This window comes from Oreochromis niloticus, linkage group LG3 (assembly GCF_001858045.2).
Source record: "Oreochromis niloticus isolate F11D_XX linkage group LG3, O_niloticus_UMD_NMBU, whole genome shotgun sequence".
Lineage (NCBI taxonomy): Eukaryota > Metazoa > Chordata > Actinopteri > Cichliformes > Cichlidae > Oreochromis > Oreochromis niloticus.
Genome location: NC_031967.2, coordinates 29420565 through 29445147, shown reverse-complemented (window position 1 = coordinate 29445147; position 24583 = coordinate 29420565). Strand labels below are relative to the sequence as shown.

Sequence of the window (24583 nt, the reverse complement as noted above, 5' to 3'; positions counted from 1 at the left end):
GATATCAAAGTTACTCTTTAAATTGGCTAACAACAGACGATCAAACAAGCCAATTTATTTAACATCCAATGAGTCATTTTAAAAACCCCTGGGCTGGTCGCGGCAGATGGCCATCCCTCCCTGAGCCTGGTTCTGCCGGAAGTTTCTCCCTGTTAAAAGGGAGTTTTTCTTCCCCACTGTTGCCACATGCTTGCTCAGAGGGAATTGTCCAATTATTGGGGTTTTGTTTCTAGTCAGTAAATTAAACTGGCACTTTAAATTAATGATCAAATTTCAGAAAATCGAATAAAATTTTAAACGAAAAATCACACTCTGATTTCTGCTTGCATTCACTGTCCGTCGGACAAATGTATAAATATTCAGCTTAGACTGAACGCATGTCGAGTAGCTGTCATTCAGTCCAAACTGTTTTAGGTAGAAAATGCAGAGAACATCCTGTTGTAATATTTTTTAGTGAGATTTGATCCATGCAAAGTTGTACATTTAAATGAAATCATACAGTGAACATGAGATACACCTTCCTGTTTCAGCAGCCAAAACATTAAGCACAACTTTAATAGAAATAACTCCATTTAATAAAATAGATTGGAATAAGGTCATTACAAAAACAAAAGGAGCTTAGTTTTAAGCTTCATCTCTATTAAAATAATTTTAAACAGCGAGTGAGTTGTTTTGTTGATTTAAATTGATAAAAGAAAAAAATCAATAAAATTTTAAAAAGATTATACTTTGATTTCTGGAGGTTTTCTTAAATGAGTGGCCAGTCTGTGGAACAAGAAATCCCCAAGAGAGAAAACATCCCAGCCTGAAGAAGCTGTGACCTCCGAGGAACAGAAACCTTCTGTGTAACATCAAGTTTGCAGAAAGCACAAGCACAGACACAGTCGTTCACACTGCTGCAGCTAAGCACAGTAAAATGTACTCAGACAACATCAACGCAGCCACTGTGGGCCCAGATGACTGCACCGTCCAGCTGCTGGGCAACATGGCCGCTCAGATGGTGCATCTGTGCCATGGCTGATTTTCCAGCATGAAATGTCCACGCTGTTGTGATCATCTCAGCAAGTCCATCAATTGCCTTTCACTCTTCTTTGTCCTTTCACTTGTGTCCTGTTTGTCAGCGTCCCATATAATTTCTTCAAAGTAAGTACTGTATATGATGCCAGTATTTTCCCACATTTTCTAGATGCTGTACCAGTACTGTGTTTAAAATGCCATCAAAAGCTCAATTAAGTGTTATTCTTATTCTTCTTTCTCACCTTTCTCACAAGTCTTCTTTCACTTTTTAAAGGTTGCCGTGTTAAAAAGAAATCTTGTGCTACCATGCGGTTTTGTATTGTTTTGGTAAATAAATAGTTTATGAAAATATCACTAAATCTGTCATTTATTAATTTTAATATTGATTAGTGGTCATGTCTCACCTCTAGTCTTCTTGGTCTTAATTTCAGGTTTCTAGCATGTGTTGTATATATTTCAGGAGGTTGACTGGACCAAGCAGTCTTTTTGTTCCCGCTATGTACTGTTTAAAATCCAGAATAGGGAGGACTGTGTAGGTTTAAGTTTATTAGATTGATGCATATGTACCAATGAGGTTCGGTTTCCTGGTATTTCAAGACGTTTACACAATAAAGGGGTTATTTAAAAAAACCAAAAAACACATACATAAATACATCAAGTCCGTGAATCATGTAGGTGTTTCCGTGTTATGCTAGATTCTGCTTCTGGAAAAAAAACCTCCCTTTTAACAGGAAGAAACCAGGCTTGGAGGGTGAGGGTGGTGGTGCTATAATAATAATAATAATAATTATAATACATTTTATTTATAGGCGCCTTTCAGACCCTCAAGGTCACCTTACAGTAGCACATAAACAATACCATAAAAAACATTAAAAAAGATGTATATATAGCAAACATGGTAGATAAAATTTAGACATAAACAATCATAAAAGCAAATATAAAAACTGAGCAAGGTAAAAATGGCCTAAGACAGATCAGGTGTATGCAATTCTGAACAGATGGGTTTTGAGTAGTGATTTAAAAGAGGTGAGACAGTGTGTGGTCCGTAGAGCAAGTGGAAGTGCATTCCAAAGTCTCGGGGCAGAACAACTAAAGGCTCTGAGTCCCATGGTAGTCAGGCGAGCAGGTGGAACTGACAGAAAGGAAGCTGAAGAAGAGCGGAGTGTACGAAGGGGTGAGTATGTATGGAGAAGATCGGATAGATATGGAGGAGCGAGGTTATGAAGCGCTTTGAAAGTGAGAAGCAAGATCTTGAAATTGACACGGAGGTGAATTGGGAGCCAATGGAGCTGTTTAAGAACAGGTGTTATCTGTTCAGTGGATCTGGTTCTGGAAATAATACGAGCAGCTGTATTTTGAACCAACTGCAGTTTATGTTTAAAAGATGCTCAGCGCTCCATCCCCATCGGAACCATCCTTGCCATCCTCACCACCTCTTTAGTCTGTATCCTTTCATCGGACAGTTTGATTGAACTTTCATGCACTCAAATTCAAAAGCAACTCAAAGCACAATTTAAGATGCTACAACACAGTTCTGAAGTTTTTAACCTAAGTGCTGATCATGGAAATATTTAATGAGAATAATGTTGTGTTATTAGTAGATTAAGTCTGTCCACCTGTTTTATTTCCATGCTGTCTGTCCATCCTTACATCGATCTCTGAGAATACCTTGAATTCTGTTTTTTGTTTTTAAAAGGTGGACTGATTGAAATTTGCTAATCAAAGGTTAAGATCAAGGTCAAAGGTCGAAAGTTCACCTTTAGTTTGCTCACCATTCTCGCTGTTACCCCATTAGAGCACTTCACTCCCAGACTGCAGGCTTACTTGTTGTTCCTGGAGTATTTAATGGTAGAATGGGAGGCAGAGCCTTCAGTGTCAGGCCTCTCTTCTATGGAACCAGCTTCCAGTTTGGAATCAGGAGACAGACACCATCTCTGCTTTTAAAACTTAAAACCTTTCTTTTTGAAAATAAAAAAAATTATAGTTGGGGTTGGATCAGGTGACTCTGAGTCCTCCCTTAGTTACTCTGTAATAGTCCTAGGCTGTTGTGAGCTTCCTGTGATGCACTGTTTCTTCTTCACTCATCTTCTTCACTCTGAGTGTTGGCACATGACTCAGCATTTAATTATTAGTTACTGTTAATCTCTGGCTCTCTTCCACAGCGTGTTTTTTGTCCTGTCTTCGTCCCCTCAACTGATCGTGTCTGAGGGTGAGGTGGAGATTTCTTCCTGTTAAAAGGGAGTTTTTCCTTCCTACTGTCCTCAGGTTCTTGTTTACAGGGGGGCATCCGTGCTACTGTAGTGCCTTTACATTACAATATAAAGCATCTTGAGGCGAGTGCTGTTGTGATTTATGTGGAGAGTCCACAGAGACTGGATGGTGTATCTCGACCAGGCAGTGGAGGCGTATGACTGAGAGGCAGTTCTTCGAATTTTCTCAACACAGTCCGATTTTTGTGGCACTGAAAGTACTTTGTTTTGTGTTTTTCCTGACCTGCTGTTCATCCAGATCTGAGCAATGTCGTGTTGTTTGGAGCCTGCATCGAAGGGGTGGTCCTCAGAGACAAGTCAGTACACCTGCTCTTGTGTTTGTATTTGCATGTGTTGTGTTGTATGTGAGGCAGAAGGACTTTGATGCTTAAACTACTTTATGTGTTGTTACTTCTGCAGGTTTGGAGATTCAGTTAAAGGCAATCTGGTGGTGGGAACTTTGGCTTGGCCCTCGCCGTGGGTCATTGTGATTGGGTCCTTCTTCTCCACATGTGACGCGGGCCTCCAGTCTTTGACCGGCGCTCCACGACTCCTGCAGGCCATCGCCAAAGACAACATCATCCCCTTCCTCCGGGTTAGAGCTGCTAGTTTTCAGTTTAATTACAGGGACTGTCCAAGCACTTCTCCTGTATTCTTGTTGTGCTCAGGATGAACTTAATGATACTGTGTGAAGCAGAGATCCCTGCTGATGTTGAATTATCGATATTTATGCTGCATACTTCAGTTCTTTCCACTTGCATACAGAAACATCTTGCAGCAGGGGGAAGACGGTGTGCAAATACCTTGATGGAACTGTGGTGCTTTAAAAAGCTTTAAAGTGATGGTGTTTTATGTTTTCTCTCATGCACAGTGTGACCCATTTATTTAGGTAGTTTAAGTGTAATCAGTAGTTACCTGGAGATGCTGTATTTTCTGCAGTTCCTGCTTTCACTGAAGCTTTTGATTATTTCTTTGATTCTCAGTGCTCAGGCTATTGCCTCCTTCCACTCTCTATGTAATAACTATCAGATTTTTATTTTTCCATTTGCAGTACTTGCCATTTCCTTAAACATAGTGTGATTTGCTGGGTCTGTGTGTGTATATTTGAACTCTGTGTGTTTCTGGCAGGTGTTTGGCCACGGGAAAGCTAACGGGGAACCTACGTGGGCCCTGCTGCTGACAGCTCTGATAGCTGAGCTGGGGATTCTCATCGCATCTCTGGACATGGTGGCTCCTGTTCTGACAATGTAAGATGCAGTTTTGTTACATGTGTTTGCATGTGTACATGCACACTTAGTGTTTGCCTCCATAAACCTCAGTTTGAATCTCTAACCCTCTTTCCAGGTTCTTCCTCATGTGCTACCTGTTTGTGAACCTGGCCTGTGCCCTCCAGACCCTCCTGAGGACACCCAACTGGAGGCCTCGCTTATCATACTACCACTGGTATTACCAAAGACTCACTCACTCTCTCTCTGTCTTTCTCTCACTCTCTGACGTCTGCTCTGCTCATCTGTCCAGGAGCTTGTCCTTTCTGGGGATGACTTTCTGCCTGGCGCTCATGTTTATATCCTCTTGGTATTATGCAATCGTTGCCATGGTGATCGCCGGTATGAGCTACAACTACATTCAGTATCAAGGGTATGTTGCCATGGAGATGTACTCCCTCCACATGATTGTGCATGTACAGACTGGTGTGTAAACATGTCTGTTTCGTGTTGACATTTTTATTTTATTTTCAGGGGGACAGTGGAGTGTACAGTGTATACAGTGTGTGAATAAATAAATATAGCTGTATGTCCTCTTATACTTTGTGTGTATTTATGGGTGTGGTTGTGTATCAGAGCAGAGAAGGAGTGGGGAGATGGGATCCGTGGTCTGTCACTCAGCGCTGCCCGTTATGCTCTGCTGAGGCTGGAAGGACCACCGCATACTAAAAACTGGAGGTATTGAAATGTCTCACAAACACAGGATGCAAGTTGACCTTTTAGAAGTTGGTTGAGTGTTTGCACTTAAGTTTGCGTGCAGTGCTGGGAGTAAAGCTGCAAGACATCAGAATCTGCTTCACATTCAGCATTATAAACAAGAATCAGATGATTTGAATGTTCTTCTCTTTTGGTGGGCAGTAGTACTTATAGTAGATCAGTAAATTAAGCACTGCAGGTCACTCCTATCATTTTTACTCAAACAGATCTAGGAGAGCTCCAGGTTGCCGGACACAGCTTTTATGGCACAAATAAACTGAATTTCAGTTTGTTGCTCCATAATTACATTTTGACATGTTAGCCAGCCATGGGGCCTCCGTGTGACTTTGTTGTGTCTCTTTATGTGCTTCAAATGATGCAGCAAAGCGGTTAATGGGGTTGTTTCAGCATTAACAAGCTAATGGCGCCCTCTTTCCTCCTTCCAGACACGGTGCAGGTGACCACAGCGGCCCACCTTGCGCTTCTGGTGCCCAAAAACATCTCCTTGTTCCCTAGCAACTCCGAGCCCTGCACAGAGGGCCACATCGATGTGTGGTGGACCGTCCATGACGGCGGGATGCTGATGCTTCTGCCTTTCCTCCTGCGACAACACAAGGCAAGAAAACAAAGTGTTGATCTTAAACTCTAACAAAGCCTTTAAAGTTTCCGCTGAACCCTCTGCTCTGTCTCTGCCCAGGTGTGGCGCAAGTGTTCAGTGCGCATCTTCACAGTGGCCCAGATGGAGGATAATTCCATCACTGATGATGGAGCAGAGGTCTCAGATGCTCAGACAGATGCGACTGTCTAAATCTGATCGGGACAGAGAGGTAGGTGTGGAAAGCTTACAGCGGGGTTTTGTGTGTGAAAAACGCCCGTAGGTTTGCGTAGGGTTGATTAGGAGTTGTGTTTGAAACTTTATGCAAGCTGGGGCTACGTCCACACGTACACGGGTATTTTTGAAAATGGAGATTTTCCGTTTTCGTTTTAAAAAATAATCCCGTCCACACGTAAACGCAGAAATGAAGGAAACGCTGCTAGGAACATGCCAAAGCAACAGGTGGCGATATATTCCTAACCGTGTAGAAATGTTGGCCAATCACAAGTCTAGAAGCCTCGGTGGGAAATAGTAAACAAAGATGGGGCATAGAAGCAGAACCGAGTCGTATGTGTGGAGGGATAGTAACTGTGTGTGTATATGTAAGCATTTAAACACTGCAGAGAGTACAATTAACAGTAACAGTATTGTAGAAATTCATTTCACCGAAACAATAACGTAGCGCACAGTGTGACGTCAAAAAAGGCGCACACCTTTGACGCTGCGTTTTCTCCGTTTTCCTCGTCCACACGTAAATGCAAAAACTGAGTTTTCGAAAATATCCACCCTGGGAGGCGTTTTAAAAAATCTCCGTTTTCAGTGACCAAAAACGCCGTTTACGTGTGGACAAAAGGTGCAAACGCATAGAAAAATCTGCGTTTTCAAAAATACCCGGGTACGTGTGGATGTAGCCTGGGTCTTAACAAGCATTTGTTCACCACTTTCACCAGGAGAGCCCTAGCAGTAGCAGCAACAATGGTGGGCCAGAGGCAGGTGGAGCTACAAGGTCTCAGGTAGGGCTGGGCGATATGACGATATATATCGTGTGGATGACAGAAAAGTGTCTATCATGCCATTTGTCTTCTATCGTTTCTAACTAGAGATGGACCGATCCGATATTACGTATCGGTCCGATATTGACGTAAATTACTGGATCGGATATCAGAGAGAAATAAAAAATGTAATCCGATCCATTAAATATCAAAAAAGCACCTCACAAAACTTGCAACATGGCGTAACTCAGCTCATAACCGTAGTACGTCGGAGCAGTATGCACCACGTGATAGAGCGGCTGTGTGTATTTGTAGCCTCGCTAGCAAACCAGCATTTCATCTCCGAGCAATTTATCCCAGAGAGAAGTAAAACAAGTGTGTAAGTTCATCTCTGAATGTTTGTAAAGCATTCCCACGTTAAGCTTAACAGCCGATATATGGAGCGACTGCCTCTCTCTCTCCCTCTCCTGCCGCTACTTCATGAAACTGCTTAATGATCAGCTGATCGGCTTTTCTGTCGCGAGTCCGTCTCTCTTCTTTGTTTTTGGCCCACTTTGCACCAGAAAGAGGAAACCAGCGGCTGAACAACAGGAGCACGTTTAACCTTGATAAGCTGTTGTTAGAATTTATTTAATATTACTTTCTACACCAGGATCCTTTTCTACGCAGCTGACGGCTGGTAACTGTGCAGGGGCGGATCTAGCAAAGTTTAGCCAGGGGGGCCGATAGGGCATTAACAGGGAAAAGGGGGCACAAAGACATACTTATCTTTCTTATTGTCATTTAAAATGTCTAGCTTATAATAAATAATTATCCGAATCTTACACCCAAAGTTTTAATCTGATGTAAAATATATAGAAGTCCATTACTGTATATAGTAACTGTTAAGTCTATTATACCCTAGTAAGCTATAGTACTTTTTCCTTTGGGAAGATACCATCTGTGCAGTCTGCAATTCTGTTGAAGAAAGATGTTGAATCTATTTAATTATTCTTGAAAAATAATTTATGTCTGTGCATTTTTTTTTCACACTGCATCAAATTAAAGTTGATTACGTCGATTAAGCATCATAAGGTGGAGGGTGGTTCCCTATTTTTTTTTTTTTGCTTGGAGTTTGCAACCCTATTTGTTAGTTTGCTTAATATTTCTGCTAAGTACTCTTTAAAATACCAGAATAGGGAGGATGGTGCAGGTTTAAGTTTATTAGATTGATCAGTGTTGCTGAACTATGAAATATTTTGGGTGCAGTGTATTTTTTTATTTTTATTTTTTTACATACAGGTATAACAGAATAGCTTTAGTGTTGTTGTTTACTTAAACTCGAGTATGAACTTGTACAAAATGCAGCAATATATTAAAAAACAGTTTTATTGATTAAAAAACACACTATATCGGATTCGTATCGGTATCGGCAGATATCCAAATTTATGATATTGGTATCGGACATAAAAAAGTGGTATCGTGCCATCTCTATTTCTAACCCAAATTTTTATAAATTATTACATAAAATATACAATTAACCCTTTACAACCCTAACTATTTTTAAATCCCTGTAGAACTGGAACCACGTAAGGTAGCGCAATAATTTTTTTTGCAAGTGAAACCGGAGGAGTTGTACTTACATCTAATGCCATTAGCTTGCCCTAGGTCACGGTTTCCTTCCACACATAGCTTTGCAAAAATTACATAAGCACTTGCAGCAACAAGAAGATAATATTCCAAACTTGCAGCAACAAAAAGATAATATTTCAGACTTGCAGCAACAAAAAGATAATATTCCAGAAACACGCTTTGCCGATGTTCATAACACTTCCTACGTTGGCATATACGTCAGCGCGAACTATCGCATGTCCGCCATTACCTGCCAGAAACCGGAAGTGACGTCATTTTCGCGAAAGGGCCTTATAAGCCTATGTTGGTGTTTTTAAAAGTCAAGTTTGACTTCATGCTTTTCTGCATCGTTTCTGGGATGCTTAGAACTCAAATTATAATATTTATTTTCATTTTCCTGTAGTATATAAAATTAGTGCATCTCAAAAATAAAACTATGAAGTAAAGTTAAGTAAGTAAAGTTTATTTCTTAAGCGCTTTTCATAGACAGGTAGTCACAAAGCGCTGTACACAAAGATTAAAATAAACAACACGATAAATAGCAAAATGCACAATATACACAATATAGTTTAAATTTAAATTAAAAATGTAAAAAGCATTGGTCAACAGAACGCTTGTTTAATCAGTAAAGTTTTTAACTGCTTTTTAAAGGATTCCACAGAGTCAACCATTTAGTTAAACCATGTACGTTAAAACAACAATTTTAAAACGAATTCTAAAATCTATTGGGAGCCAATGTAAAGAACGTAAAATGGGAGTGATGTGAGCTCGCTCGCTAGAGCGAGTTAGTAGTCTGGCTGCTGCATTTTGTATAGCTCGGAGGCGAGAAAGAGATGATTTATCCAAGCTGGTAAACAGGGAATTACAATAATCTAAATGCAATGACACAAATGCATGGACAACTTTTTCCAGTTCAGCTAAGGAGACCATATGTCGCAGTTTAGAAATATTCCTTAAATGAAAGAAACAGGAACGAGACAGAGATTTTACGTGTGAGTCAAGGCCCAAAGAAGAGTCAAATATTACTCTAAGATTTCGAATATTTGGCTTAGCAGAAGAACAGAAAGGGGCAAGAACCTGACTGATTTTAGAATATAGACCAGGAGGAGCTATGATCATGGTCTCTGTCTTGTTCCTGTTTAAAACAAGGTAATTGTCAGAAAGCCAATCAGAGATTTGAGTTAAACACTGGACTAGGGTGGACAGCCTATCCAGCTGATGAGGCTTAAAGGACATATACAGCTGAATGTCATCGGCATAGAAATGATAAGACAGGTCACTAAAAGACTGAATAATGCCAGCTAAAGGACGCATGTAAAAAAAGACACTCAAAATAAATTTCTCGTGGTTGGAAACTATTTTGTGCAACTTTTTTGTATTTACAGTTTTGAAGGATACACCTCTTAAATTTTTCTAACTAGAAATTTATGTAAAAAACAAACAAACGATTTTCAATTTTTTGTAGTTTATTGCACTACAATTTTTTGCAATTTATGTAGTTACTATGGACTTAATGCATACATATTTTTAAAATTTGGGCTATAACGGTTGTATTGATGTATGGAAACTTGAAATGCTCCCACAAATGGCACTACAGCATGTAAAAACATAAAGATAAGCTCTGGCGGACTTGGTTCTATGGTAGGTCTTAAAGGCTTAAATAGCCTGTGGCAAATATATTAGTGTTGTCTTCTCACTATACATGCTCTTAACTTTATGCAAGAGAAAATAAAGTATAAAACAAAAGAGATTTTTTGCAAAGAAACTCCGTCTTGTGGTTTTGCGACCTGGTGCTGCTATACGTGCACCCGGATTTGCGACAATCTTTACGGTAACTCAAAACAAAGACTGCACCCTCGGCACTTGCTGTTTACAGACTGCGTACTTTCCAGATGACCACAGGTCAGGTGGTATATCGTGATATATATCGTTATCGTGATATAAAATAATTCATATCGTGATAAATATTTTTTCCATATCGCCCAGCACTAGTGTAAGCCCAGCATAACTCCCCAAAATCAAACACAGCCTGCATCTACTCTGGTGGGAACTGAAGCACAACTACAGGGACATGGCAGTAAATAAAAAAGGCCAGAGACAAAAAGCTTCTGAAAATCTGAAATGACGAGTGTGAAGGGTAGAGGGAAACAAAGATGACAGAACAGTTAGCGTTAATAACTGAACCCTTCAGATAAAGAACTGGACAGAGGGAAATAAATGTGGATTTGATCTTCAATAGGGAGGTCAAAGGATTCATTATGTCCTTTGACCATTACGATAAAAATCACATGTAATGGAAGTGTTTTTAGGAGGCGCAGGCTTCAAAAATTAAAGCTACAGTTATACTGCAGGCCTATATGACAGAGAATGTGCATCTTCTTTTTGTTTTCATGTTTTAATTTATATTTGTGTTGTGGTTTGCAGTGTTTTGTGTTGTTTCACTTTAACTTTGTTTAAAAGGGAAAAAGCTGAAAATTTAAATAGTTAAAAGTTGAAATGTGAATAGTTGGTTTTTGTATTATATGATTTATTTATTACATTTTATGTGGAGTGAATAAATAAAATTATATTTACGGTGGCCCCTAGATACAAAGCATGTACAAACTCCAAAGCATGTGCAAACTCCAAATAACGTAAAAACTTCAAATAACGTAAAAACTCCATAGCACGTTCAAAACATAACAGAAGTGTTGCAGGATGCTAGGGGCAGTGTTGAGCCTTTGTTTCCTAGTGGCTACACAAGCCAGGAAGTACCAACGACCGGATTTGGTGTGTGGTAGTAACAGGTAAAGGAACATTTTTAAAAAAAATTATTTTTATATATATATATATGTATATGAGTGCTTGTGTATAAATACACAAACAACACATATGCTTTCAATTGTGTACTTTAAGTGATCTCGGTAGCTCTGTTTTGGAAGTTCAGTTAACGCTAGAAATGTGTTTTGGAGTTTGTACGTGCTTTGTCTTTAGGAGCCACCATATATATTTATGTGTAAACATTTATAAATAAAACCATGTTTTTTTTTTTTTTACATTAGCAATTCCTTTTGTGCACAGACTCATACTCATAATACAAGTCAGAGCTTTGTAAAAGAAAAAAAAAAAGAAAGTTATGTTTTCAAAATTGGAGTTAAAGTTATTTTTACTTCCAATAGTGTTAACATACTACACAGGTCATGAAGATTTTTTTAAAATATACATTGTAAATGGGCTAAAGCAGTTAATTAAAAGTAGTGTAACATAATCAAATTACAGCATTTATATTTATTTTAATAAACCATGTAACTTGGATGATTCATTGCTGGTGTGACCATATTTTTAGGCCTACCCCCCCAACCCCCTTCTTCAACATGCATGTCACCTTTGGCCTGGTGCCACTGTAAAAATGAATAATAACAGTAATAATGAATAAATAAAGGTTACACTGACCCTGCAAGACAACCAGGAAGTAAAAGCTGAACATTTAGAAATGTGTTTGTAGCAGCAGTAAAGCTAGTTGGGTCCTTTTTGACTTGCACTCAGCTCTAATGTTTCTCTATGAGATTATAATTGTTGTAATTCTTGTTAACAGAACTGAATGTTGCAGTTGCTTTTCACACCGTTGATGTCGACTGTGTGCGGTTTTCTTTGTACCAGGTAGGCGATGTTAAGTACAAATTTTAGTTGATGCTGTTTTCGATAGGCAAAAAAAAAAGATGAACAATGATGATTGTTTTATTATAGAAAAGCTGTTTTTATATGTTATTGTTGTTGTTGGTTAGGAAAAAGGAGATATGTCTCTCATCACACATACGAACTCCGAAGCACGTACAAACTCAAAACGTGTACAAAAGACAACAGAAGTGCTCCAGGATGCTAGGCGCAGTGTTGAGCTTTGGTTACCTAGTGGCTACACAAGCCACTAGGTGTTTTGAACGTGCTTCGGATTTTTTACGTGTTTTGGGGTTTGTACGTGCTTTGTCTCTAGGGACCACCGTAAATATAATTTTATTTATTCACTCCACATAAAATGCAATAAATCAACTTTTAACTATTTAAATTTTCAGCTTTTTCCTTTTAAACAAATTTAAAGTGAAAAAACACAAAACACTGCAAACCACAACACAATTAAATATAAATTAAAACATGAAAAACAAATAAGATGCACATTCTCTGTCATATAGGCCTGTGTAGCTGTTGCTGTTCTGTGAGTCTATGGTGCAAGTGGTGTGATATGCCCATGCAGTGTTGCCAACTCCTCAGTAAGGAAAATCGCTATTGGCTGTCCTAAAAGTCGCTAGAAGTCGCTAAATGACGTCATCGCCTAATTTGCATAATTGGTCATGCTAATGTAATTGTAACCTACGTTGTTGGAGAGAGAAATAACGTCGTGGAAGACACATAAAGTCTGTATAAAACGTCCTAAATGCATTTAGAATTTATTTAGAACTACAAATTAAATTTCTTTTTGCAATTATTGTTTTTTAATGTCATAATTCCAACCCTGCTCCTTTATCCGGGCCACTCTGGGGGAGTTACTTTGTGTGTGTGTGTGTGTGTGTGTGTGTTTATAAGTAGTTTTAAAGCTTGTGATCCACAAAAAAATAAAATAAATAAAAATAAGATCTGACTGCGTTACAGTCAGTGCGGGAACAGCGGCTTCGCTCATGCGCGATTCATTTGCAGTTTGGACGCATAGGTGTGAACATGTCCTGCCCTGATAGCAGCTGGGGGAGGACTATCCTCCGCCTGTGAGCGCTTTGGCACGGGTGAGGTGCCCACTGCGCTTTCACGTCAAAAAGTCATCATAAATAAGTCTCCAATAACACCAGAAAAAGTCGCCAGATTTGTCGCTAGTCGCTTTTTAGAAAAAAAGTCGCTAAGGGGGTCTGAAAACTCGCTAAATATAGCGACAAAGTCGCTAAGTTGGTAACACTGTGCCCATGTAGAAAGGACGGCACTGCGACGCTGGACTTGCCCTTACTCTGGGCTCCCTCTTTATTCTGGCAACTGGTACAAAGAAAACACCACACAGTCGTCATCAACAGTGTGAAAAGCAACTGCAACATTCAGTTCACCAGCTTGGGAGTATTTTCCTTTTTTCCCCCCAAACATAACACTTAACAAATGACTAAGATATATTTATACAACACAACATCAACAAAGTCTTTCTTTAAAAGTTCTAGCTGAAACCAAATCTGTGATCATATAGTGGCAGTATTATTTATTTATTTTTCTCCTTGTGGTAACAGAGATGAGAGACATATCTCCTTTTTCCTAACCAACAACAACAATAGAAACAATCATCATTGTTCATCTTTTTTTTTTTTTTGCCTATCGAAAACAGCATCAACTAAAACTTGTACTTAACATCGCCTACCTGGTACAAAGAAAACAGCACACAGTCGACATCAACAGTGTGAAAAGCAACTGCAACATTCCGTTCTGTTAACAAGAATTAGAACAGGGGTCAGCAACCTTTAACACCCAAAGAGCCATTTGGACCCAGTTTTACGGAAAAGGAAACACTGGGAGCTGCAAATACTTTTTGACATCTAAAATGAAGATAACACTGTGTATATTTTTTGTGGTTTTTTTTACCTTTATGCTTCATATAAACAAGTATACAATACAATACAATTTTATTTATATAGCACATTTAAAAACCACAGGCATGCCAAAGTGCTTCACAGAATGAGTTAAGAGCAATAATAATACAAATATAAAGCATAAAATACAAAATACACATAAAATATACTAACAGGCAGGTGACATAACTAACCAATAATACACCAGGCATAGTAGACACAACCCGAAAGGCTGAAGGTTAAAACATTATAATCGTTAACAAGTAATAAAAATAAGTTCCAATAGACTAAGGATGTGGGCTCTAAGAGCTGGGGAAGGCAAGGCTAAACAGATAAGTTTTTAATCGAGATTTAAAAGATTGAATTGAATCAGACGCCCGAATAGCTAGGGGGAGGTTATTCCAGAGGTAGGGTGCGACAGCGGCGAATGCGCGGCCACCTCTGGTCTTGAGCCGAGATCTCGGTTGCACCAGGAGCAGTATGGTGTGTTGCTTATGAAATCCATGAAGTGCTACAGAGAAAATAAAATTTTATTTATGTAATGAACACATTGTCAACCCTTAAAAAATAATAACTAAAAATAAAGTCAACCAGTTGAAGGTGTCTTTTAAATGAATTAAAAAGCTGAACTTAAATTATCCATGTAGCAAAAGAAAAACAGTGAGCCGTCATCCTTATATCGCCTTCTGGGCATCCCGGAGCGGATCCTTGACCAGAATTTAAAAAATAATTGGAAAAAAGCACTATGCCCCTAAAAAATTAAAAATAAATATTTTCAACATATCTGCATAATATTTATTTTACCGGGTTAATGTGCTTCGCGGGACGTGGCCCGCAGTGACGCTGCAGGAGAGGCAGACGTATCTGAGTGGCATCCGCAATCACGCCTCACCGGCTTGCTCTCTCTGCTGTTGTTTGTATGTGTCGGGCTGTGCGCTGGAAAGCTACAGCTGGCTGTGTGTGTGAAAAGTGGTCAATAAAGAGATGCTGAAGAGCATGTTCATGTAAACATCGTCGGTTCTGCCGTGATGTGTTTACAATCGGACTTCTGCTCCTGAACCTCTGCGCACAGCGTCTGCTCTACGAAGTCACTTTCATCTTTACTCAGGACTGTAAAGCTGTCATCTGTGAGGCGTGTGCGGTGTTTGTTTTTAACATAGTTCATGGTGGAGAATAGGTGCTCACATACATATGTGGATCCGAAGATCGACACTCCACAAATTAGACATACTGGTAGGCCACTCTCGTCAGAAGTAAATACAAATGAATCTGCCCAGGCTGTTGTATTTTCTTCAGATATTTTTCTTTTCTTACAGTTCTCCATACTAGGCCTACCTGGGGCTGAAAGGCTCGGTAAATGCACGTCGTTTCGCTTATTTTATGCTTATTTTGAACAACGAAAATAATAAAATATAACTTTATTTTTATTATTCAAGATCGCAATAATCTTCCAATTTAGGACTACACGTTTGAAAAAAAAACTAACACAAATAAAAATACTTATAGTTTATTTTTCCAAACCATGCAGAGCCGCAATATAAGGACTAAAGAGCCGCAGGTTGCCGACCCCTGAATTACAACAATTATAATCTCATAGAGAAACATTAGAGCTGAGTGCAAGTCAAAAAGCACCCAACTAGCTTTACTGCTGCTACAAACACATTTCTAAATGTTCAGCTTTTACTTTGAAGGTGAAAGCTGTTTCCTGGTTGTCTTACAGGGTCAGTGTAACCTTTATTTATTCATTATTACTGTTATTATTCATTTTCACAGTGGCACCAGGCCAAAGGTGACATGCATGTTGAAGAAGGGGGGGTAGGCCTAAAAATATGGTCACACCAGCAATGAATCATCCAAGTTACATGGTTTATTAAAATAAATATAAATGCTGTAATTTGATTATGTTACACTACTTTTAATTAACTGCTTTAGCCCATTTACAATGTATATTTTAAAAAAATCTTCATGACCTGTGTAGTATGTTAACACTATTGGAAGTAAAAATAACTTTAACTCCAATTTTGAAAACATAACTTTCTTTTTTTTTTTCTTTTACAAAGCTCTGACTTGTATTATGAGTATGAGTCTGTGCACAAAAGGAATTGCTAATGTAAAAAAAAAAAAAACATGGTTTTATTTATAAATGTTTACACATAAATATATATGGTGGCTCCTAAAGACAAAGCACGTACAAACTCCAAAACACATTTCTAGCGTTAACTGAACTTCCAAAACAGAGCTACCGAGATCACTTAAAGTACACAATTGAAAGCATATGTGTTGTTTGTGTATTTATACACAAGCACTCATATACATATATATATATATATGTAAAAATAATTTTTTTTAAAAATGTTCCTTTACCTGTTACTACCACACACCAAATCCGGTCGTTGGTACTTCCTGGCTTGTGTAGCCACTAGGAAACAAAGGCTCAACACTGCCCCTAGCATCCTGCAACACTTCTGTTATGTTTTGAACGTGCTATGGAGTTTTTACGTTATTTGAAGTTTTTACGTTATTTGGAGTTTGCACATGCTTTGGAGTTTGTACATGCTTTGTATCTAGGGGCCACCGTAAATATAATTTTATTTATTCACTCCACATAAAATGTAATAAATAAATCATATAATACAAAAACCAACTATTCACATTTCAACTTTTAACTATTTAAATTTTCAGCTTTTTCCCTTTTAAACAAAGTTAAAGTGAAACAACACAAAACACTGCAAACCACAACACAAATATAAATTAAAACATGAAAACAAAAAGAAGATGCACATTCTCTGTCATATAGGCCTGCAGTATAACTGTAGCTTTAATTTTTGAAGCCTGCGCCTCCTAAAAACACTTCCATTACATGTGATTTTTATCGTAATGGTCAAAGGACATAATGAATCCTTTGACCTCCCTATTGAAGATCAAATCCACATTTATTTCCCTCTGTCCAGTTCTTTATCTGAAGGGTTCAGTTATTAACGCTAACTGTTCTGTCATCTTTGTTTCCCTCTACCCTTCACACTCGTCATTTCAGATTTTCAGAAGCTTTTTGTCTCTGGCCTTTTTTATTTACTGCCATGTCCCTGTAGTTGTGCTTCAGTTCCCACCAGAGTAGATGCAGGCTGTGTTTGATTTTGGGGAGTTATGCTGGGCTTACACTAGTGCTGGGCGATATGGAAAAAATATTTATCACGATATGAATTATTTTATATCACGATAACGATATATATCACGATATACCACCTGACCTGTGGTCATCTGGAAAGTACGCAGTCTGTAAACAGCAAGTGCCGAGGGTGCAGTCTTTGTTTTGAGTTACCGTAAAGATTGTCGCAAATCCGGGTGCACGTATAGCAGCACCAGGTCGCAAAACCACAAGACGGAGTTTCTTTGCAAAAAATCTCTTTTGTTTTATACTTTATTTTCTCTTGCATAAAGTTAAGAGCATGTATAGTGAGAAGACAACACTAATATATTTGCCACAGGCTATTTAAGCCTTTAAGACCTACCATAGAACCAAGTCCGCCAGAGCTTATCTTTATGTTTTTACATGCTGTAGTGCCATTTGTGGGAGCATTTCAAGTTTCCATACATCAATACAACCGTTATAGCCCAAATTTTAAAAATATGTATGCATTAAGTCCATAGTAACTACATAAATTGCAAAAAATTGTAGTGCAATAAACTACAAAAATTGAAAATCGTTTGTTTGTTTTTTACATAAATTTCTAGTTAGAAAAATTTAAGAGGTGTATCCTTCAAAACTGTAAATACAAAAAAGTTGCACAAAATAGTTTCCAACCACGAGAAATTTATTTTGAGTGTCTTTTTTTACATGCGTCCTTTAGCTGGCATTATTCAGTCTTTTAGTGACCTGTCTTATCATTTCTATGCCGATGACATTCAGCTGTATATGTCCTTTAAGCCTCATCAGCTGGATAGGCTGTCCACCCTAGTCCAGTGTTTAACTCAAATCTCTGATTGGCTTTCTGACAATTACCTTGTTTTAAACAGGAACAAGACAGAGACCATGATCATAGCTCCTCCTGGTCTATATTCTAAAATCAGTCAGGTTCTTGCCCCTTTCTGTTCTTCTGCTAAGCCAAATATTCGAAATCTTAGAGTAATATTTGACTCTTCTTTGGGCCTTGACTCACACGTAAAATCTCTGTCTCGTTCCTGTTTCTTTCATTTAAGGAATATTTCTAAACTGCGACATATGGTCTCCTTAGCTGAACTGGAAAAAGTTGTCCATGCATTTGTGTCATCGCATTTAGATTATTGTAATTCCCTGTTTACCAGCTTGGATAAATCATCTCTTTCTCGCCTCCGAGCTATACAAAATGCAGCAGCCAGACTACTAACTCGCTCTAGCGAGCGAGCTCACATCACTCCCATTTTACGTTCTTTACATTGGCTCCCAATAGATTTTAGAATTCGTTTTAAAATTGTTGTTTTAACGTACATGGTTTAACTAAATGGTTGACTCTGTGGAATCCTTTAAAAAGCAGTTAAAAACTTTACTGATTAAACAAGCTTTCTGTTGACCAATGCTTTTTACATTTTTAATTTAAATTTAAACTATATTGTGTATATTGTGCATTTTGCTATTTATCGTGTTGTTTATTTTAATCTTTGTGTACAGCGCTTTGTGACTACCTGTCTATGAAAAGCGCTTAAGAAATAAACTTTACTTACTTAACTTTACTTCATAGTTTTATTTTTGAGATGCACTAATTTTTATATACTACAGGAAAAATGAAAATAAATATTATAATTTGAGTTCTAAGCATCCCAGAAACGATGCAGAAAAGCATGAAGTCAAACTTGACTTTTAAAAACACCAACATAGGCTTATAAGGCCCTTTCGCGAAAATGACGTCACTTCCGGTTTCTGGCAGGTAATGGCGGACATGCGATAGTTCGCGCTGACGTATATGCCAACGTAGGAAGTGTTATGAACATCGGCAAAGCGTGTTTCTGGAATATTATCTTTTTGTTGCTGCAAGTCTGAAATATTATCTTTTTGTTGCTGCAAGTTTGGAATATTATCTTCTTGTTGCTGCAAGTGCTTATGTAATTTTTGCAAAGCTATGTGTGGAAGGAAACCGTGACCTAGGGCAAGCTAATGGCATTAGATGTAAGTACAACTCCTCCGGTTTCACTTGCAAAAAAAATTATTGCGCTACCTTACGTGGTTCCAGTTCTACAGGGATTTAAAAATAGTTAGGGTTGTAAAGGGTTAATTGTATATTTTATGTAATAATTTATAAAAATTTGGGTTAGAAATAGAGATGGCACGATACCACTTTTTTATGTCCGATACCAATATCATAAATTTGGATATCTGCCGATACCGATACGAATCCGATATAGTGTGTTTTTTAATCAATAAAACTGTTTTTTAATATATTGCTGCATTTTGTACAAGTTCATACTCGAGTTTAAGTAAACAACAACACTAAAGCTATTCTGTTATACCTGTATGTAAAAAAATAAAAATAAAAAAATACACTGCACCCAAAATATTTCATAGTTCAGCAACACTGATCAATCTAATAAACTTAAACCTGCACCATCCTCCCTATTCTGGTATTTTAAAGAGTACTTAGCAGAAATATTAAGCAAACTAACAAATAGGGTTGCAAACTCCAAGCAAAAAAAAAAAATAGGGAACTACCCTCCACCTTATGATGCTTAATCGACGTAATCAACTTTAATTTGATGCAGTGTGAAAAAAAAATGCACAGACATAAATTATTTTTCAAGAATAATTAAATAGATTCAACATCTTTCTTCAACAGAATTGCAGACTGCACAGATGGTATCTTCCCAAAGGAAAAAGTACTATAGCTTACTAGGGTATAATAGACTTAACAGTTACTATATACAGTAATGGACTTCTATATATTTTACATCAGATTAAAACTTTGGGTGTAAGATTCGGATAATTATTTATTATAAGCTAGACATTTTAAATGACAATAAGAAAGATAAGTATGTCTTTGTGCCCCCTTTTCCCTGTTAATGCCCTATCGGCCCCCCTGGCTAAACTTTGCTAGATCCGCCCCTGCACAGTTACCAGCCGTCAGCTGCGTAGAAAAGGATCCTGGTGTAGAAAGTAATATTAAATAAATTCTAACAACAGCTTATCAAGGTTAAACGTGCTCCTGTTGTTCAGCCGCTGGTTTCCTCTTTCTGGTGCAAAGTGGGCCAAAAACAAAGAAGAGAGACGGACTCGCGACAGAAAAGCCGATCAGCTGATCATTAAGCAGTTTCATGAAGTAGCGGCAGGAGAGGGAGAGAGAGAGGCAGTCGCTCCATATATCGGCTGTTAAGCTTAACGTGGGAATGCTTTACAAACATTCAGAGATGAACTTACACACTTGTTTTACTTCTCTCTGGGATAAATTGCTCGGAGATGAAATGCTGGTTTGCTAGCGAGGCTACAAATACACACAGCCGCTCTATCACGTGGTGCATACTGCTCCGACGTGCTACGGTTATGAGCTGAGTTACGCCATGTTGCAAGTTTTGTGAGGTGCTTTTTTGATATTTAATGGATCGGATTACATTTTTTATTTCTCTCTGATATCCGATCCAGTAATTTACGTCAATATCGGACCGATACGTAATATCGGATCGGTCCATCTCTAGTTAGAAACGATAGAAGACAAATGGCATGATAGACACTTTTCTGTCATCCACACGATATATATCGTCATATCGCCCAGCCCTACCTGAGACCTTGTAGCTCCACCTGCCTCTGGCCCACCATTGTTGCTGCTACTGCTAGGGCTCTCCTGGTGAAAGTGGTGAACAAATGCTTGTTAAGACCCAGGCTACATCCACACGTACCCGGGTATTTTTGAAAACGCAGATTTTTCTATGCGTTTGCACCTTTTGTCCACACGTAAACGGCGTTTTTGGTCACTGAAAACGGAGATTTTTTAAAACGCCTCCCAGGGTGGATATTTTCGAAAACTCAGTTTTTGCATTTACGTGTGGACGAGGAAAACGGAGAAAACGCAGCGTCAAAGGTGTGCGCCTTTTTTGACGTCACACTGTGCGCTACGTTATTGTTTCGGTGAAATGAATTTCTACAATACTGTTACTGTTAATTGTACTCTCTGCAGTGTTTAAATGCTTACATATACACACACAGTTACTATCCCTCCACACATACGACTCGGTTCTGCTTCTATGCCCCATCTTTGTTTACTATTTCCCACCGAGGCTTCTAGACTTGTGATTGGCCAACATTTCTACACGGTTAGGAATATATCGCCACCTGTTGCTTTGGCATGTTCCTAGCAGCGTTTCCTTCATTTCTGCGTTTACGTGTGGACGGGATTATTTTTTAAAACGAAAACGGAAAATCTCCATTTTCAAAAATACCCATGTACGTGTGGACGTAGCCCCAGCTTGCATAAAGTTTCAAACACAACTCCTAATCAACCCTACGCAAACCTACGGGCGTTTTTCACACCACACAAAACCCCGCTGTAAGCTTTCCACACTTACCTCTCTTTAGACAGTTGCATCTGTCTGAGCATCTGAGACCTGTGCTCCATCATCAGCGATGGAATTATTTCTGCGTTTACGTGTGGACGGGATTATTTTTTAAAACAAAAACGGAAAATCTCCGTTTTCAAAAATACCCGTGTATGTGATCTTAAGTGAGCCAGAACAGCAAGATGTTTAACTACACATTTAATCCCTGGCATATCTAAACATAAGAAAAACAAGTGCAATTGCAAGAATATGTTACAGTTTTTGTATGTGACAAATGTGTAAAATAACAGAAAAACTTCTGCTAGCTTATTGCCCAAACTGTCTTGCAGCATGAATATCAATAGGAAAAGCTAGAAAACTTGTGAGAATATCACTGAAAGTTTCAAATCTATCCACTCCTTCAAATTCTCCAAAGCCTTCCAGTGGCCTGGACTGGAGTCTTTGTCGGGCTGATTATGGTTCCCGGCCCTTATGTTTAATACACCTGATATAACATGTTTAGATTCTAGAGAATTAATATTATGGTGCAGTAATGTCTCCTTTTATTTTGAAAGGTTTAAAGGGAAGCTGGCTGCTACTGCTGTTCAGCATCAATTAACCCGGTTAGCGCTCATATTTTATCTAAATTAAGTCCTTTAACAGTCAAAGTTTCCTGTCTGACATGGACTAACACCCCATATTAGGCTGGTTTTTACTGGATGGGGATGTTCGACTGTTTGTTGGCGTTTAACAGCCACCTTCAGCTGATTCAACTGCTCTGTCCTGTGGCTCCTTCCTGGATACACGAGCGGCATATTTTTTTGTTGTTTAAACCGATTAAAGTTCACCAACGGTGAGACTGCCTCAGGTCCGCCTGCTCGGACACACCCACGGACAGACAGCTGGGTTAAAACGAGGCTGAACATGTTAGCAGAAGTTAACGTGAAGCCCGTGAACAGAGGAACAATGATCAGTGAGGTCAGCGCGTACAGCAGGCCGCCAATGAGGTCTGACAGCCAGACTGCCTGTGCTATATTTTGTCATCTTGTGTGCGTGCGCAGCAGTTTATTGTGTTAACACCAGCCACTCTTACCTCCATGCTCACCCCAAACCCTGATTAACTGTGTTTGTTTGTTTGTTTTTAATCCCACTTTTGCCAGGGAACTTCACCCAGAAGTGATTTCCTCAAATATCACAACATGGCACCGGCTTCCGGATTGTACGTGCAGAATCACGTGACCTCGGCAAGCACAAGTTTGAAGCTTGGCTTTCAAAGTAAGACGTAGAAATTTATAACATTGATAACAGAAAAGCAATTAAAAGGAAGTTCTAAAAAGGGAGTTATGTTTTTTATTCTTTTGTTTAAAAAAACGAAATTGGGTCACGGAAAAGTAGTTCATAAGGCAAAAACAGTGTTTGTATCATTTTGATGAGCTTGAAAGTCAATATTTGTCTTTATTCTTCAGCACAGCCTGAACTCTTAGACAAGGTTTCTTGTAATTTCTTTAAGTAGTCTTCAGGAGTAGTTCTCCAGGCTTCTTGAAGGACATTCAGAGTTCTTCCTTGGATGTTAGCCTTTAGATGATCCCACACTGCTTCAATAATATTGACGTCCTGGCTCTGTTGAAGCCTATCCATGACTCATAATGTTTCATTGTGCACTGGCAGTGTGTTTGCCATTATTGCCATGCTGAAAAATTAAGATTTTGCCTATCATTTTTCCAGATGGTATTGCATGATGGATCAAAATCTGATGGTAACTTTCAAGATTCTTTATTTTTCACATGCATAGTTACACGAGTACAACACGCACTGAAATATATCCGTGTTCTCCAACACCAAATGCAACCCCGAACCATGACAGAGCCTATGTTTTTACAGATGGCTGTAAACACTCACTAATGGGCCTCTCTCCTGAGTTCTTCTGTACATTTTGACAATTTGAACCTGAAATTTTACATTTGGATTCATCACTCCATAAATCCTGTTGTCACTGAGTTTAAGTTAAGTTCTTGTGTAGTTTGGAATAGCTCAGCCTTTTTCCTGTTTCCTTTCCTTAATAGTAGCCTCTTGACAACTTAATGAGGCTTCAGTGAACAGTAGATGCATCACCTGAAGGTTCAGATGCATCTGTCAGGTCTTTGTTGGATTTTTTTTTAGGGCATGACTTTCAGACACTGTTAATCTGCTGTAGATAGTTGGGGTTTTTTTTAGTTCTGGCACTTCTTTTGTATTCACTTGTCCAGTTTCCTCAGGTTCTTTTAGGGGTACACTGTAGGGCATGTCAAGATCTCTGCAGACCACTCACATCCCGGACACAAACTGTTCAAGCTGCTGCCTTCAGCCAGGTGCTACAGAGCTCGGTTTACTAAAACCAGCTGCCACAGAGTTTCTGTCCCTGGGCTGTCACTCTGATGAACACTGTAACCCACTGTTATATCATTCAGGTCATATGCACATTGCACTATCCAGTTTGCACTGGTTCATGCTGGTTGCACTAATTTCAGCCTATTTAGATCTGTCATTCACGCCCAGTTGTAGTTTGATATAAGTTGTACAGTTTAAGAAACATGTCAAACTGTTAAATTTGGTATTTTTAACTGATTTGGCTGAAGAAATGAAAACCAGTGATGCGTTTCTTTGAAGACCGAAATCCTCTTTAAGCAATTAAAAAAGAAGAAGAAGAAGTGGACACTGCTGCATCAGCAAGGTTCGATGGGTTTCTGATGGCTTGATTCTGACATTCAGGATGAACTCGGAAAACTGCTGTCTGCTTCCAAATTACATTCTGTACAAAAAGCAACCCTGAGTCTCATCAGCGGGTTGGCCACTCCGCAGCCTCTCACCGTTAGCCTGTGGTCCGCCCCTCCAAACGCAATCGCTCCTAACACAACTGTGCTCCCTTCCTCATCGAGTCAGAGGACCCTCGGGTGGGTGACTCAAACATAAACAAACACACACACACACACACAGCTTGTTATTATTTTTGTGTTTCTGCTCCTTGTTGGAATCGTGTTGGCATTTTTGTAGCTTTGACAGCATGTGGGATGGAAACCAGCGCCACGACAGGGAAGTGTGACAATCGACAGTCACC

The 24583-nt window shown here is 38.9% G+C and overlaps 2 protein-coding genes and 1 long non-coding RNA gene across 3 annotated transcripts in view; all 3 read left to right on the top strand.

The window, feature by feature from the left end:
• The first annotated feature begins 916 nt into the window (after positions 1-916).
• LOC109199701 (solute carrier family 12 member 6-like) lies at positions 917-5231 on the top strand. The gene is made up of 8 exons (XM_019355006.2): positions 917-1008; positions 2388-2461; positions 3526-3583; positions 3687-3861; positions 4395-4513; positions 4611-4709; positions 4785-4904; positions 5108-5231. Exons 1-8 carry the CDS (start codon positions 917-919, stop codon positions 5214-5216), a joined length of 846 nt encoding a protein of 281 aa, XP_019210551.1. The 3' UTR covers positions 5217-5231.
• A 41-nt stretch (positions 5232-5272) lies between these two features.
• Positions 5273-24583, top strand: part of LOC112846225 (solute carrier family 12 member 4) — a 94173-nt gene continuing 74862 nt past the window's right edge. Inside the window, exon 1 of the mRNA XM_025905628.1 lies at positions 5273-5843. Within this exon, the coding sequence (XP_025761413.1) occupies positions 5649-5843 (195 nt within the window). The 5' untranslated portion in view covers positions 5273-5648. The remainder of the gene's footprint in view (positions 5844-24583) is intronic.
• LOC112846226 (uncharacterized) lies at positions 21922-24461 on the top strand. Its single transcript, XR_003219094.1, has 2 exons — positions 21922-22496; positions 22650-24461. It is a non-coding gene; the product is annotated as an uncharacterized LOC112846226 (long non-coding RNA).